General features: G+C 43.1%; 1 protein-coding gene across 2 annotated transcripts in view; it reads left to right on the top strand.

Annotated features, from left to right (window-relative positions):
• LAMC2 (laminin subunit gamma 2) overlaps window positions 1-16,212 on the top strand; it is a 65,691-nt gene extending 49,479 nt beyond the window's left edge. For both annotated transcript variants that reach the window (XM_054443470.2, XM_063648281.1), the window contains 12 exons: window positions 2,199-2,341; window positions 3,431-3,587; window positions 3,896-4,101; window positions 5,637-5,716; window positions 6,853-7,008; window positions 7,741-7,885; window positions 8,629-8,781; window positions 9,584-9,698; window positions 10,659-10,858; window positions 11,342-11,500; window positions 11,594-11,693; window positions 14,459-16,212. In XM_054443470.2, the coding sequence (XP_054299445.1) occupies window positions 2,199-2,341; window positions 3,431-3,587; window positions 3,896-4,101; window positions 5,637-5,716; window positions 6,853-7,008; window positions 7,741-7,885; window positions 8,629-8,781; window positions 9,584-9,698; window positions 10,659-10,858; window positions 11,342-11,500; window positions 11,594-11,693; window positions 14,459-14,712 (1,868 nt within the window). In that variant the 3' untranslated portion in view covers window positions 14,713-16,212. The remainder of the gene's footprint in view (window positions 1-2,198; window positions 2,342-3,430; window positions 3,588-3,895; window positions 4,102-5,636; window positions 5,717-6,852; window positions 7,009-7,740; window positions 7,886-8,628; window positions 8,782-9,583; window positions 9,699-10,658; window positions 10,859-11,341; window positions 11,501-11,593; window positions 11,694-14,458) is intronic.
• The last annotated feature ends 1,169 nt before the right edge of the window (window positions 16,213-17,381 follow it).

Below are 17,381 nucleotides of genomic sequence, written 5' to 3'. Positions count from 1 at the left end.
TTCCTCCGTCAAAGGCCTTAAGACAGGTTTACCCTGTAGCCAGGCTCTGGAAGACAGAGCTGGGTTAAAGCTGGGTGGAAGAAGTGAAAAAGGTCAGGTTTACATTCCTACGCGGAAGAGGATATAACATGGGGCCACATCCTATGCCCAATCCCAAGGCAGGGAGGCAGGGAAGTGGCTGCCAAACCTGTTGTAGGAGAGTAATAAATGACTCGAGAGTAAGCCTGAGCAAACTCAAGTGGGAAGGGGAGTGGGCTGTAAAGTAGTTTAAGAGACTCTCTCAGGAAGTCAGTGTAATTGATGTGTAGAAAGGTAACAGTCAAAAGTTCTCCTAACAAGACAGCTTCAAAGCAGCAGCTATAGTGGAGCATTCCTGAGGCCTGCTGCAGATCAAAGCATGAATGTGCAGACTGGTCCTTTTGCCCAGCTCTTCTTTCAAATCTTTGCACATGTTATATTTTAGAGGCAAGCTCAGTTCTAGAGGAGCTGGCCTGCCCCACAGACTCACCCCTCAATCCCAGGCTGACCTTGGTGCCCACAACTCAGGAGTTTGTTTACCCTAACTTTGTTTATAAAGTCCAGAATGGGGCCGGGAATGGTGGCTCACACCTGCAGTCCCAGCACTTTGGGAAGCTGAGGTGGGTGGATCACCTGAGGTTGAGAGTTCAAGACCAGCCTGGCCAACATGGTGAAACCCCATCTCTACTAAAAATAAAAATATTAGCTGGACGTGGTGGTGGGTGCCTGTAATCCCAGCTACTCAGGAGGCCAAGGCACAAGAATCTCTTGAACCCGGGAGGCAGAGGTTGCAGTGAGCCGAGATCGTGTCACTGCACCCCAGCCTGGGCAACAGTGCAAGACTCCATCTCAAAAAAAAAAAAAAAAAAAAGTCCAGAGCCACTCTGGACACCCAGGTTGGAAGACTCTTGGTTCCTCATGAAGACCCAGAGGTTTGCATGGAGCTCACAGCCTCCCACTCACACCAGAGTCTCCACCTTGAAGTGCTTGAGGACCTCTGCAACCTGAGGCTTCTACTTAGTGGTACAAATCCCTTCGAGAATTCTAGGCCAGACCAGCCCGGACCCCAACCTCTGGGTTAGCTGTGATGTGCTAGAAAGCACCTTATGAGAGGAAAAGCCCATATGACACCAACAGGACTGAGTTCAAGTCCAGTTTTGTAACATACCTATTATATTATGCTAATTATGCCAGTTAATCCCTCTGAACCTCAGTTTCCTCATATGTGTGATTAATATTTAACTCAAAGTGGTGGATACAAGAAAGCACACTATAAACACTATAATTCTAGTTATATATTCTAACTATATTCTGTCTTTAGTTTTAGCTGTAATTCTAGGTTACTAACAGAAATTTCACTGGCTTTACACCACACATTTCTTCACTCAACTATCCTTTATCAAGCACATACCATGTACCCAGTGTGGACCTAGATACTGAGGCCATAATGGTGAATAAATCATCCCAACTCTTAAAGAGTCCGTATGATAATAAGGAAGATACACAAATATGTATGCAAATAATGATAACATACTTAGATATGTAATCAGCGTTTTGTGAGCACTGAAGATAGATCAACTCAGAGAATCACTGTAATCATCAGAGAAGTGTCTCCCCACTATCATATCCTTAACTCCTATAACAGAACCTGGCTTAATCAATTTGGTTGAATGAGTAAAGGTATTGCTTTCTTAACTGTATTTCCTACACCAAAGGCCGCAGAACAGAGGAAAGAACATTGGCTCTTCCTGAGCTCTCATTGTAGCTTGCCATTTACTTGCCATGTAACCTCAGGCAAATTAGTCAACTTCCCTGAGCTCACATTCCTCATCTGCAAAATAGAGGGGGATGTCTACATCTGGCATGTAATGGGCCCAGAAGAAATGTTATTCACCTTGAAAGCAAAGCCAGAGTGCCTGCAGAATATCTAACAGGCTTTTAGTTTAACAGGGGGAGGAAAATGAGTGCTGCCAGAAAGGCTGTAATCTCCCTGCATCCACACACACCAGGCAAACCTGCCACATGATTCCTAAGACCTATCTGTATTAAGAAGGTGCATGGAGGTATAGAAGGATTCTCTGCTGTTGGAGGCTTGATCTCCTTCCTTGTATCTTTGCTCTACCTCCAGTTTCTAGACTAGTTTGATGTGAATGCTCCATTTGTCTGTCTTTTGTCTCTAGCTTGCAACTGTAACCCCATGGGCTCAGAGCCTGTAGAATGTCGAAGTGATGGCACCTGTGTTTGCAAGCCAGGATTTGGTGGCCCCAACTGTGAGCATGGAGCATTCAGCTGTCCAGCTTGCTATAATCAAGTGAAGATTCAGGTATGTATTCTTCCCCTTACCACCCCCAACCCCACAGAATCAAATCCTTAAGTGTCCACTGGGTGGTTCTGTCACAGATCTAGGACCCTCCTAGTCTCCTGAGGATAGGAGTAGTGATTACTATTTCTGTCTTTAAAAATTGCTGTATTAAAAAAATTCTGTATAATGATAATACTTCAGGTTTATGTCCTTATATATACCATTTTCAAAACCTCTTTTGCAGATACTGTTTCATTTGGTACTCATGATAACTTAGTTGAGTTGAAAGGAAAAGTATTCTGACCTCAGTTTTCACTGGTCAAATAAAGTCTCAAAATACTTGAAATTTTTCAAAGTGATATGGGTAGGTGGAACTGGGAATCCCACCCATGTCCCCTAACTTGGTTCAGGGCTCTTCCCACTATAATATTTCACTTTCCAGCTCGATTTTTTTCAACAGATGTCTTTGTAAAACAAATGAAGAAAAACATAAACATAAAAGATATCAGGAGTCCAGAAAGTGTCAAGACTTCCCAAACAGGAATGGCCTCCAGAAATTTCTCATTTGAATTCCAGAGAAGAATGAACTTGATGTTCTTGTTAATTATTAACTGTTTTTCTTCCTGGAGTGAGGACTGGGGAAGACAAAGGCCCAAACAGAACTCCAAATGTAGAGCAAACTCAACTTGTTTTTTAAACTGATCTATTTAACAAGCCTTTTACGCACTTCCTTTGTGTCAGGCACTGTTGTCTTGTCTGTAGCTTGCAACTGCTTCCACTTTACAAATATTAACTGCATAGTAAAGCTTGAGCTTTACAGATGTTAACCCAGGTAGTCCAAGTAATAACTTTAGCAGACACTATTCTTATTTTCATTATCCTAATTTTATAGATAAAGAAAGTGACTTGCCCAAGGTCATACAGCTAGTGAGTAGTAAGGCCAGGATTCAAACTCAAGGATTCTTTAGGCTCCAGGGTCTAAAATTTTAACCACCATGACATGCTAAGCATTTCTGGACTTTTAGTATTATCCTCTGGGTACCTGGTATTGGATGATCCCGTGGGTACATGGTCTTCACCCTCGTTCTGATCTTTCCTTTGTGGTTTCAGATGGATCAGTTTATGCAGCAGCTTCAGAGAATGGAGGCCCTGATTTCAAAGGCTCAGGGTGGTGATGGAGCAGTACCTGATAAAGAGCTGGAAGGCAGGATGCAGCAGGCTGAGCAGGCCCTTCAGGACATTCTGAGAGATGCCCAGATTTCAGAAGGTGATGAAGGCCAACTTCCCTTCAGACAGAAGAGAATTCATAGTCCTAGAAGGAATGGCTACGCTAGTTCATAGAATCTTCTATGGATATCAGTTCAGCAGTTATCTCCAGCCAGCCCTTGCAGAAGTGGAAGGACTGTCTGTGACATTCCCTCTGGGACCTGAATGATGGTGATAAAAGAATGGTTGGATGCATTTCTCTATTGGGTTTTTGTCATTTGGCCATAAGCCAGTCAACCCTCCGTTATGTTTGCTAACTCTATGCTGGCCCAGAAAGTGCTCATGCTCCCTTTCCTTCTTTGCATTCAGGTGCTAGCAGATCCCTTGGTCTCCAGTTGGCCAAGGTGAGGAGCCAAGAGAACAGCTACCGGAGCCGCCTGGATGACCTCAAGATGACTGTGGAAAGAGTTCGGGCTCTGGGAAGTCAGTACCAGAACCGAGTTCGGGATACTCACAGGCTCATCACTCAGATGCAGCTGAGCCTGGCAGAAAGTGAAGCTTCCTTGAGAAACACTGTAGGTTTTTGCTGGGCTAGAGTATTGAGAATTACTGCTGTGTTGGGAGATCTACTTGTAGATCTCACTGACTCACTTTCTGTCTCTCAGTGGCTCACTTTCTGCTTCTGATCTACCTGACAGGTGGTTGGACTTCTTTTCCTTGCAACAGTCACATCTATTTATGTCTTTGGCCTTCTGAAGTTTCCTATTTTACTGCATTATGTTCTTCTCCCTAGTTCATTTATTTCTAACTACATCCTCATCTTGGCCCTGCCTCACCTCCCTTCTGCCTATCTCCTAGCTTGTTAGCTGCCAGAGGGCAGGATTTACTTTAGTTCATATTTACTTTCTCAGCCTACAACACAGTGTATAGCTGTGGAAAATGTCTGGTGCATGAATGAATGGATAAATGAATGAATGAATGAAAAGGGAAGGAAGGAAAGAAGGAAGAAAGGACGGAGGAAGGGACAGAGGGAAAGAAGAACAAAGGAAGAGAGTAGGGAAGGAAGGAAGGAAGGAAGGAAGGAAGGAAGGAAGACATGGTTTTGAAAATGGGAAAAAAAATGCTGCCAGTATGATTTTATTGATGTAGTTTGTAATGTGGTAGGAGGGAGAGATTTGATTGAGCACTCTTCTATTTCTGAATAAAGAAGGTTATGGTAACAATAATGTAAATGGATGGGTGGGAGATGAATAGAGGAAGTGGAATGATAATCAGATACTATAATGAGGAAGTCACATTAAAAATAATGTGTATTGATTGTTTCCTTTATTACAAAAATGTTTGTTGTAGAAAATAAATAAAAATTCTCTATGATCCCATTACTATCAAATAACCACGGTTAAAACTTGGAATATATTCTACTGGACTTTAAATTCATATAAAAAATGTACATGTATATATTTTTATTTTTAATTTTTTTGGCTCCCAGCAGGAAAAGAATTTTTGTTTTAATTTGTTTGTTTGTTGTTGTTTTGGATTTTTTTATGTATATATATTTTAATGCATCTATATCTATATACACTTTTTTGAACTTGGATTTCTTTGTTCTTGTCTATACATACTTTTTTTTTCTTTTTTTTTTTTTCGAGATGGAGTTTTGTTCTTGTTGCCCAGGCTGGAGTACAATGGTGCGAGCTCGGCTCACTGCAACCTCCACCTCCCAGGTTCAGGCGATTCTCCTGCCTCAGCCTCCCAAGTAGCTGGGATTACAGGCGTGCACCACCATGTCTGGCTAATTATTGCATTTTTAGAAGGGACGGGATTTCACCATGTTGGTCAGGCTGGTCTTGAACTCCTGACCTCAGGTGATACACCCGCCCCGGCCTCCCAAAGTGCTGGGATTACAGGCATGAGCCACCACACCCGGCCTATACATACTTTTTAAAAATAGAATAATGGTGAATAGAGGCATGGTGTTAAGTGTCAGGGTGTGGAACCCTGTGTGGCTAATGACAAGTGGTTCTGACAGGACAGATGCACTTTCTTAAGTTCCATGGCCAAGTGCAAAGCCTTAACCGATTCGCCTTAACCGATTCTCCTTTTCCCACAGAACATTCCTGCCTCAGACCACTACGTGGGGCCAAATGGCTTTAAAAGTCTGGCTCAGGAGGCCACGAGATTAGCAGAAAGGTGAGCAGCATTAGAGGGCACCTCTGCTTCAAGCCGTCTCTGCAAGGTCAGACTTGAGTAAGACTGTAGGGTATTAGGGACCCAAGCATCATATTGATTCTCTCCAGGCTCTTTTGCAGCCATTCCCTACCTTGAAACCAGTTTTTAACCACTTGGCTTTTATTGTATGTAAGTGGCCACTGGGCAGGGTCATTTGGCAGGAGTTGGGGGTGAGGGTGTTTCTTTCCCACATTTCCCTATGACTCACAGTATGGCTGTGTTGTAAGTCAGATGTGATTCCTCGGGACACGTGAAATGAATCAGCCCTTGGAAGAGAAAGCTCTGCAGCTTTCAGGGACTCCCACACCAAGCCTGGGAACAAGTAGCAACGAGTTGTTTGTTAGCCTGTGGGGGCCAAGACTGCAGAGGGGGAACTTCCTCCTGAAAACCGGCTCTGCAGGGCCCCAATGATAACACGCAGCTCCCTTCATCCTTGGCTCTGACTAGAAATCCTATGGTGTTTAAGAGGTTTGCTGGTAGCGGTCTGCTCAGCAGGGTGGCAAGCTCTGTTAATCCCAAGTGGAATTCAGTCAGCGGAAGAGGGCTGATTTGTGTATTTGTAACATGAGCTGCCTCCTGAGCTCGTTGATTTTTAATTTTGTTTCTTTGGGTTTTTTTTTTTTTTAAAAAGCACTTTTTAGAACCAGGAGGAACCAAAAGTATCCAGGGAATTTTTATAGACATGCTTTGTCCCCCTAGTGGTGGGCCCAGTTTAGAGCTGAAGCGAAAGTGCGTAAAGGTTGGATCCTGGGTGAAATAAGACCTAGAGGTTTCTTCCTGCAGCAAACAGCTTACAGATGCAGTGTTTTATCACCTGAGACTGCTCCCACCCATCTCCACCCTCCACCCCGCTCCGGGACTCCAATGATTATGCCATAAACGGAAAAGATCACTACAAGGTCTATGACATAAGGCGAATTCTCCAAAACACCTTCTGCTTCTTGACAGCACCTCTAATTCCATGTAATTTGAGTCAGTTCTGTAGGGTTTTTCTAAATCAGACCAGCTTCCGTACTCTTTGCCCTTCGTGTAACTGAACAACCTAAAGGAAGCCCTTTGCGTGAAAACTCTTATTCTTTTGTTTTTAATCCTTTCAGCCACGTTGAGTCGGCCAGTAACGTGGAGCAACTGACAAGGGAAACTGAGGACTATTCCAAACAAGCCCTCTCACTGGTGCGCAAGGCCTTGCATGAAGGAGTTGGAAGCGGAAGCGGTAGCCCGAACGGTGCTGTGGTGCAAGGGCTTGTGGAAAAGTACGTTCCTACGGGTCCTCCCGTGGCTCATTCTACCTTGGATACTCCCAGGGCAAAATGCTAACCGTGCTTGAGGGGCACCATTCTAGTTGTAAAAAACATATTATTAATGATAATAAGAGGGCCGAAATCATGGGAGTTTTACTTTGGGGAAAAGCAGATATTTTTAAGACTGGAAGAAAAAAAGATTGGTTAGTCTAAATAAAATTTATATTTTGATTGAGATTACAATACTTGGAGGTATGCTCACCCTCCGGTGTTTGAAGGGTGTGAGTAAACCCATCTGATGGCATGGGGAGATATAAAAATACAGAAATATGTTTCTGTTATCAAGAAGTGGGGACCTTGGGATTGAATTTTTCTGACCCAACCTGTATAAATTAAAAGACTTATGTTTAGTGGAGAGGGACAACTATCTGATAAATAATTTTGTTTGGTTCTTCTGGTTATTCCAACTACATACGTTCAAGACAACAGGGTGAAATTTTGCTTTTGTTAAAAAAAGGAGGGGGGTGCCGGGTGTGGTGGCTCACTCTTGTAGTCCCAGATACTTGGGAGGCTGAATTGGGAGGATTGCTTGAACGTGGGAGGATGAGGCCGCAGTGAGCTGTGATCACGCCACTGCACTCCAGCCTGGACAACAGAGTGAAACCCTGTCTCAAAAAAAAAAAAAAGAATTCTCAAAGTCCTCTTTTTATTACCGCCCTCTCCCCACCCTACCCCCAACACCAGATTGGAGAAAACCAAGTCCCTGGCCCAGCAGTTGACAAGGGAGGCCACTCAAGCAGAAATTGAAGCAGATAGGTCTTATCAGCACAGTCTCCGCCTCCTGGATTCAGTGTCTCAGCTTCAGGGAGTCAATGATCAGTCCTTTCAGGTGAGGGCATCTGGTGTGCTTGATATACAGGAGGGCCATAAATACTTTCTTTTCTGGGGGTGCCATAATATTGTTCAACCATTCAGCTTTTTCTCCATGTTGACCATTTCTGTTTTAGAGTGGGAAGAGTATTTAGCCTTCTCATTATCCATTTCCTTGTTCTTAAACCCCAGTCCTAGTCTCTGGAAAGGATTTGACCCATGCTAAACCTATTACTGGATAAAAGTTTTATGTATCTTCCTTAGTTCTGGGGATTGTTGAAACCTGTGGGAAATTTTTATAAAGTTTTTTTGTTTACACTTGAGTCCAACCTATAGTATATCTCTATGTATAGCCACTCTGAGATGACTTCTTCTCAAAAGTTTTGCATTGTTTCTGCCATCAGTTCCTTTAACAATTCCAAACTTATTCGATTAAGAAGATTTTGTTTACTAACTATAGAAAAAAAAATTCACAATCCCCATGGATATATGTTCCCGTGAATATATAAACTAACATGTAAACATTTAAAAAATGAAAAAGAACAGAGACAAAGCCTGTTTGACATTGAGGGGACCTGCTACCTTACTTTCATTGAGCATACTGACTCATTTCTGTTAGGTTTTGGGCCTGGATGGCTAGTGACTATTTTCTTGGCTTCTTAAGGCTGTTGCTATTTTCAAACAATGGTGCCAGGTCCTAACAAGGCTGGTGTGGTAACTGGTAAGCAGAAGTCAGACTCCCTGGTTTCTTTGGGCTCGCAGGTGGAAGAAGCAAAGAAGATCAAACAAAAAGCTGATTCACTCTCAAGCCTGGTAACCAGGCATATGGATGAGTTCAAGCGTACACAAAAGAATCTGGGAAACTGGAAAGAAGAAACACAGCAGCTCTTACAGAATGGAAAAAGTGGGAGAGAGGTATTCTTTTGTTAATTCATTCACTCAATAAACATGTATTGAATGCCTACCATATGAATAAATATGGCAAGAAGAATAATCAAAAGCTCTCTGACCAGGCACGGTGGCTTATCCCTGTAATCCCCGCACTTTTGGAGGCCAAGCCAGGAGGATCACTTGAACTCAGGAGTTTGAGACCAGCGTAGGCAACGTAGTGAGGCCCCCATCTCTACAAAAAATAAAAAATAAAAAAATAGCTGGGCATGATGACACGTGCCTATAGTCCTAGCTACTTGAGAAGCTGAGGCGAGAGGATCACTTGAGCTCATGAGTTCAAGGCTGCAGTGAGCCATGATTACACCACTGTACTCCAGCCTGGGTGACAGAGCAAGACCCTGTTTCTGGAAAAATCAACAATGAAGGCACTGCTTATGGAAGAAGTAACAGTTGCAGAGATCTTGGTGTGATTAGCTCAGCTCCACCCAGTGAGTCAGCCCTCAAACCTAGGAATAGGACCTAGGCCTCTTGGGTTTAATTTTGGTCTAGCTCAGTCTACTACTTGGCTTCAGGAAATATCTAGAGTTTAAAATTATGATTTATAAAACCGTTCCTGTCCCTGATGGTGGACTAGAGTTTCTCTATATGGAATGTGTTGTGGACTTATAAAGTTTGCTCTGTCCCAGATTGTAGAGGGGTTTGCTACAGCACCCCTAGACTCTGCAGTGAATCACAATGATCTGCTGTCATTAAGAGAAATGTGTCAGAGTGATTTTGCCAGCAGGAATGTACTTCCTCTAATCTCATTCTGTCTGCCTTTTTACAGAAATCAGATCAGCTGCTTTCCCGTGCCAATCTTGCTAAAAGCAGAGCACAAGAAGCACTGAGTATGGGCAATGCCACTTTTTATGAAGTTGAGAGCATCCTTAAAAACCTCAGAGGTTAGTACTTCATGGTTCAGGTCACTTGAGTATTTTAAGGGTATAGCCATGACCAATTTCCTTTGAATTCTCATATGTCTCTCTAAGTGGCAGTTATATTGGGATATTAATAGATCCTTAGTAAATATCTTTCTAAAGAAAATCTTAATACATTAATATTTAATGTAGTAGTAATAATAGAGCTAGATGTCAGAAGCCTTGAGTTCTGATCTCTGCTGGGCCACCTGACCAGGCCAGACTGGCTGTGTGACCACAGGCAAGTCATGTAACCTTTCCAGAACCTAATATCTTCCTCTTTAAAGAGATGAGGTTAAACTATGTGATCTCTAAGTTCTCTCACAGATGCAATATACCACTACTGTACAGACATTTTTCCTTTTCCTGTATAGTCTGGTTGGTTCCAGTATGGAACTGATATGTTTCTTTGTGGTGATAACAGAGCAACCTTTGTCACTGCATCTAGATCCCAGGAGATTTGGATTTGTGCCTTGCAGAGATTTCATTAAAATTTCAGGCTTCTTCACTAAAGCACAAGAGAGAAACATTCCCAAATTTTGGAATTTTCTTCATGGAAAGTACTTCTCTACCCATTCAAACCTAACTCCAATTCTTATCGTTGGAGCTTAGGGCTTAAAACTCTGGCTTGATGCTTTGGACTTCAAAGATTCTACCTGCTTCTGATGCACTCTGCAGTTTCAATACTCTTGCAGTGCTGTGGAACTCAGGGCAGGCTGATTGTTGGTTTCTCTAAGCAACGGAATAATTATAACCCCTCCAATGCATCTTTTAAGATGCTTTTTCTTAGATAAGAAAGTTAATTCCAGCCGCAACTTCCCACACCCTCATCCCCAGTCAGTAATAACACTCTTTCAGGAATTTTTCTTTACAACATCAGCCCCTTTCACTCATTTGTAAATTTGCTTTCATCTTCATGGCAGTTTTTTCTTTTCTTCATTTCAGAGTTTGACCTGCAGGTGGACAACAGAAAAGCAGAAGCTGAAGAAGCCATGAAGAGACTCTCCTACATCAGCCAGAAGGTTTCAGACGCCAGTGACAAGACTCAGCAAGCAGAAAGAGCCCTGGGGAGCGCTGCTGCTGACGCGCAGAGGGCACAGAATGGGGCCGGGGAGGCCCTGGAAATCTCCAGTGAGATTGAACAGGTAAAGAGAAATCGACATGTGTGTTGGTGCCAGTAGCACCAAACACAAGTGTGGTGTGGAGGGAAAGAGAGCATTGAGCTTATTTTAACCTCTGAGGCTCAGAGCCCTGTTGTGGCCCATGGCAGCCCCAGATTAAAAGACTATGGTAGCAAAGACGCATGACAGAGAATGATGTGTTTTTTTGTCCTCTGGGTTTTCCCAAATGGTTCCTAACTCTGTTCAACGTTTGGTGAGCGTTGAACTGAGAGAGAAGCAGTGTCTGGCTGCTGACCTTCCTAGTCCCTAAAAACATACCTCCAAATTAGCTTGTTTGAGGCAGAGCTTGGCAAAGGGTATGTCCCTAAGTCTGATTCTCTCATTATTCATCTAACTTACTCCATCAGCGCCTGGCTGCAGCTGTATTTTTTCTACGGTTGTCTTTGGGATGTTTTTGTGCCTCACCCCTATCTCTCCTTCCGTCCTTGCCTCCTTTTCTTCTCCCAGGAGATTGGGAGTCTGAACTTGGAAGCCAATGTGACAGCAGATGGAGCCTTGGCCATGGAAAAGGGACTGGCTTCTCTGAAGAGTGAGATGAGGGAAGTGGAAGGAGAGCTGGAAAGGAAGGAGCTGGAGTTTGACACGAATATGGATGCAGTACAGATGGTAAGTTCCTGTTGCTTTCCATGGGAGATCCCTTTCAACTTGCCAACATGGAAAATACCTTTTCAAGGCTGGTTTGTGCTTATTTGTCCTCAGGTGATTACAGAAGCCCAGAGGGTTGATACCAGAGCCAAGAACGCTGGGGTTACAATCCAAGACACACTCAACACATTGGATGGCCTCCTGCATCTGATGGGTATGTGAAGTACCCACAACCTTCCAGATCCATGCTCCAGGGCTTTGCTCCACAACACTCACTATACCTAGCCCCAGCGAAGGGGAATCTCAGCTTTCCTTAAGGATATCAGTAAATGTGCTTTGTTTCCAGGCCCAGATACTTTCAGCAGGTTCCCTTACATTTACTGGACCCTGTTTTACCATTGCTAAGATGGGTCACTGAACACCTATTGCACTTGGGGGTAAAGGTCTGTGGGCCAAAGAACAGGTGTATACAAGCAACTTCACAGAACACAAGACAGCTTGGGAATCCTGCTAAAGAGTCTGGCCTGGACCCTGAGAAGCCAGTGGACAGTTTTAAGCAGAGGAATAACATCACCACTGTATATTTCAGAAAGATCACTAGGGCAGCTGAGTGGAGGAAAGCTTGAAGGGGGGGTTAGAGAGAAGGCAGGTTGAGACCACTTAAGATATTGTTGAAATAATTGAAGAGAGAAATGACAAGAGCCTGCTCTAAGGCAGTAGAATGGTGGCTGGGAAGATGTGAAGGAAGATTTTCCCAGTCTGTGAAGTCAAGAATCACTTGCCGGCCGGGTGTGGTGGCTCATGCCTGTAATTCTAGCACTTTGGGAGACTGAAGTGGGTGGATCACCCGAGGTCAGGAGTTCAAGACCAGCCTAGCCAACATGGTGAAACCCTGTCTCTACTAAAAGTACAAAAATTAGCTGGATGTGGTGGTGGGTGCCTGTAATTCCAGCTACTTGGGAGTCTGAGGCAGGAGAATCGCTTGAACCCGGGAGGCGGAGGTTGCAGTGAGCCAAGATTGCACCACTGCTCTCCAGCCTGGGGAACAGAGCAAGACTGTCTCAAAAAAAAAAAAAAAAAAAAAAGGAAAAATAAAAAAGAATCACTTGCCGATTTTACATTTGTTTCTCCCCAAACCAAAGTTATACCTTGATGTAACCAGTGGGAGGAACTTGAGCTGCTTGGGTAAATAACCCAGAAGAAATGTGATGAGAGTAGGCCTGTGAAATAATTTTAGGAAGATCTGATGGCACAGCGTGGAAGAAAATCAGGTTTCCCTACAGAATCGCTCCCAAAAGAAAACTTATTTTGGTTAAATTTCTGGATTTAGGTAGAGCTGATATCAAACCCTCATTTGTTCTGTTTTATCAAGCTTGGAGTGCAGCAGATGTGGAACTAGAGATTCGTCACAGATTCCAGTAACATTTAGGAAAAGGTTTGGCTCTGCTATTCCAGTTCAGTAGAACAACTTTGAAACTGGATTTTTCTGTAGGGTGTCATCATCACCCTGAGAGGCCAATATCATCTGTGTTGTTATAGTCTTGGGTCTGCTTTGTGATCCAGTGAGCCCAAAAGAGTAAAATGCCCTCAAAGGATTGAGAAAAAAAAAAGGAAAAAACAAAACAAAGCAAAACAAAACCTCCCCAATTGAGACTTTAGCAGCGTTGTTTAATGTTCTAAAAGAAAAAGAAAGGCAATGAAACTAATGAGACCCGTAAAGAGAATATGAGAGAGTAGGGAGAGCAGGGTAGATGGAAGCTATTAAACATTTACTATGTGTCAGATGTTTTCATGGTGTAATATCATTTGTCTTGTAAAAGTCCTCTATGGTGGGTTTTATCATTTTTATTATTTTATTTCATGAAGGACTGAACTGAGGCTCAGAGGTTAATAATGCCCCACAGGTCATGTAGTAAATTGTAGAGGCAGGATCCAAACTGAGATCTTTTTGCCTCCAATGCTCATGTTCTTTTCTAGTAACTCATGCCACCTTCCCATAGACAAGGTTATTTTCTTCCCAAGCTTACTTAACTTCCTCTGCATGTCATAAAATCCTAAATTCCTAAATTCTCCCTGACCCCAAGTGAAAGATAGATCCATTTGGGTCAACATTTTTGTTACAGTGTTGTTTCTACTCTGTGTGCTCTCTTAAGTCCTGGAGCAATAAGAGATTAATTGTTCTAGGTATAATAAACTCATGCAGTCAAATACTAACACTTCAGCTCACATATATGAGACAACTTGACCTTGAGTTCGAATTGACCAAGGCCATTCAAACCTATTTGAACCAAATGGGTCTGGCCAGGTGCCCTTCTTAATGACATCAGTTTTAGATAGTCTATAGGTAACACATACCTGAACAAATGTGATTTTATTTTAAATTGGAAATAAAATAACATCTAGTCAGATGACTGCTGTTTCAGGCTGGAATGATGTCTGACATCAATTTCTAGCAGCTGGAATCCATTCCCCAAATGGCAAAGCGTACCTTGGCCTCTATAACCCTGAAGCTCAGCCAGTTTCTTAAGGTCTTCTAATAGAAAACAGCAAGATATTTCTTAAGGGTGGTTCAGAAAGCATAATTTGGAGTTGATTCTAATCCTAGCAGTGACCTATGTTAGGCAAATGCCTTGGATAGTGCTCAGTCCCCTATGACCTTCAGTCCTCTTTTTTTTTTTTTTTTTTCCAGAGCATAAACTATTGACCTTAACACGAAAGGAAAACTCCAGACATCATGTTGCTGAACTAGATAGCTCAGAGTCTTGAACAGGGTTGTTCATAGCCCAGTAAATAGGCTAGCCATCTCAGAACTCTTTCTAGATGATTTCTAATTTAAAATAAGCTTTAAAATTCATGGTATACTATTTGCTGTAGGCAAGTGGAAATGGGAATTAGTTATGGGTATAGAAAGGCACTGGTGTTCAAGGAGATCCAACTACAGCTTTTCTTTGTTAACTCGTGTCTCATTCCTTGAAATAGACCAGCCTGTCAGTGTAGATGAAGAGGGGCTGATCTTATTGGAGCAGAAGCTTTCCCGAGCCAAGACCCAGATCAACAGCCAACTGCGGCCCATGATGTCAGAGCTGGAAGAGAGGGCACGTCGGCAGAGGGGTCACCTCCATTTGCTGGAGACAAGCATAGATGGGATTCTGGCTGATGTGAAGAACTTGGAGAACATTAGGGACAACCTGCCCCCAGGCTGCTACAATACCCAGGCTCTTGAGCAACAGTGAAGCTGCCATAAAGATTTCTCAACTGAGGTTCTTGGGATACAGATCTCAGGGCTTGGGAGCCATGTCATGTGGGTGGGTGGGATGGGGACATTTGAACATGTTTAATGGGTATGCTCACGTCAACTGACCTGACCCCATTCCTGATCCCGTGGCCAGGTGGTTGTCTTATTGCACCATACTCCTTGCTTCCTGATGCTGGGCAATGAGGCAGATAGCACTGGGTGTGAGAACGGCCAAGGATCTGGACCCCAAAGAATAGACTGGATGGAAGGACAAACTGCACAGGCAGATGTTTGCCTCAGAATAGTCGTAAATGGAGTCCTGGAATTTGGACAAGTGCTGTTGGGTTATAGTCAACTTATTCTTTGAGTAATGTGACTAAAGGAAAAAACTTTGACTTTGCCCAGGCATGAAATTCTTCCTAATGTCAGAACAGAGTGCAACCCAGTCACACTGTGGCCAGTAAAATACTATTGCCTCATATTGTCCTCTGCAAGCTTCTTGCTGATCAGAGTTCTTCCTACTTACAACCCAGCGTGTGAACATGTTCTCCACTTTCAAGCTGGAAGAAGTGAGCAGTGTTGGAGTGAGGACCTGTAAGGCAGGCCCATTTAGAGCAATGGTGCTTGCTGGTGCCTGCCACCTTCAAGTTCTGGACCTGGGCGTGACATCCTTTCTTTTAATGATGCCATGGCAACTTAGAGATTGCATTTTTATTAAAGCATTTCCTACCAGCAAAGCAAATGTTGGGAAGGTATTTACTTTTTCGGTTTCAAAGTGATAGAAAAGTGTGGCTTGGGCATTGAAAGAGGTAAAATTCTCTAGATTTATTAGTCCTAATTCAATCCTACTTTTCAAACACCAAAAATGATACACATCAATGTATTTTATCTTATTTTCTCAATCTCCTCTCTCTTTCCTCCACCCATAATAAGAGATTGTTCCTACTCACACTTCAGCTGGGTCACATCCATCCCTCCATTCATCCTTCCATCCATCTTTCCATCCATTACCTCCATCCATCCTTCCAACATATATTTATTGAGTACCTACTGTGTGCCAGGGGCTGGTGGGACAGTGGTGACATAGTCTCTGCCCTCATAGAGTTGATTGTCTAGTGAGGAAGACAAGCATTTTTTAAAAATAAATTTAAACTTACAAACCTTGTTTGTCACAAGTGGTGTTTATTGCAATAACCACTTGGTTTGCAACCTCTTTGCTCAACAGAACATATGTTGCAAGATCCTCCCATGGGGGCACTTGAGTTTTGGCAAAGCTGACAGAGCTCTGGGTTGTGCACATTTCTTTGCATTCCAGCTGTCACTCTGCGCCTTTCTACAACTGATTGCAACAGACTGTTGAGTCATGATAACACCAGTGGGAATTGCTGGAGAAACCAGAGGCACTTCCACCTTGGCTGGGAAGACTATGGTGCTGCCTTGCTTCTGTATTTCCTTGGATTTTCCTGAAAGTGTTTTTAAATAAAGAACAATTGTTAGATGCCTGGGGTCAGTTTCTGATTTACTAAATTCTAAGCCTATGATGGTACCAAAGCAATGGAAATGAAAATGCCACAGAAATGGCAATAGGTCCTAGAGTTAGCATCTTCAGTTCCCACTTCTGAGCATCTTACTTCGCCCTTTCCAACCATACGGGATTGATGATGCTGTCAATGAGATTTTTATGAGGTTTAACTGATGCTGTCTCCTAAGCATAAAGCTTTATTTATTTCTAGAACAACTCAAGCTGGGTGGAGTGGGGGCGGATATAGTTAATATTCTTGTATTTTTCATCATCTATAAAATGAAGGTAAAATTAATAGTTTGTGATGCATATGTCATGCTTTTTAAGAAGTTAAAATGTACTAAATTAAGATCTTGAATTGGTCATCTGTGCAAGCGGCCGAGGAAACAATTCTGCTTCTGTCCATTGACCCCCAAATTCTGATAGGTCTGGTCACTTTGCTTTACCTTCTGTGAAAATGAATTTGTAATCCTGTCTGGGCATACCCAATTACACATTCTACAGATCTCTTGCTATAATTAACAACCAGTGCCCAGACTCCACAGCCATTTCAGAGGCCCTGCCATTTACAACATGTGACTTCTAAGGTTGCCTGGGGGATGGAGGGTTGTGGCCATTCCAGCTGGTTGTCACCAGCTGATGGAAAGGGAAAAGAACATGGAGGAAAGAGACACAGGAAGGCCAGGCTTGGTAGGGCCTCACGTGCCATGGTCCAAAACCCAGCAAAACATTCACATCTACCATGCAAAGGGGTCTGGAAGATGTAGTCCTTTGTTAGGATGCCACTTCACAGTGACAATTCTACATTATGAAAGGAGAAAATGCATTGTCAATGATTGGCTGTCTCTTCCAAGTGTAAGATTAGACAGTACATGTTCTAGGAAACTTGGTGAGGGATCCCATTAGTTAATAACCATGGTATGTGAAGGATTCTTCAATGGAATAGATTGTTTTAAAAGTTGTAAGAGGCTGGGCATGGTGGCTCATGCCTGTAATCCCAGCACTTTGGAAGGCCGAGATGGGTGGATCACGAGGTCAAGAGATTGAGACCATCCTGGCTAAAATGGTGAAACCCCATCTCTACTAAAAATACAAAAAAATTAGCCAGGCGTGGTAGTAGGCGCTTGTAGTCCCAGCTACTTGGG

Source organism: Pongo pygmaeus, chromosome 1 (assembly GCF_028885625.2).
Source record: "Pongo pygmaeus isolate AG05252 chromosome 1, NHGRI_mPonPyg2-v2.0_pri, whole genome shotgun sequence".
NCBI classification, from domain to species: domain Eukaryota; kingdom Metazoa; phylum Chordata; class Mammalia; order Primates; family Hominidae; genus Pongo; species Pongo pygmaeus.
Note: the sequence above shows the minus strand (reverse complement) of the source record. Positions and strands in the feature narration are given on the sequence as shown.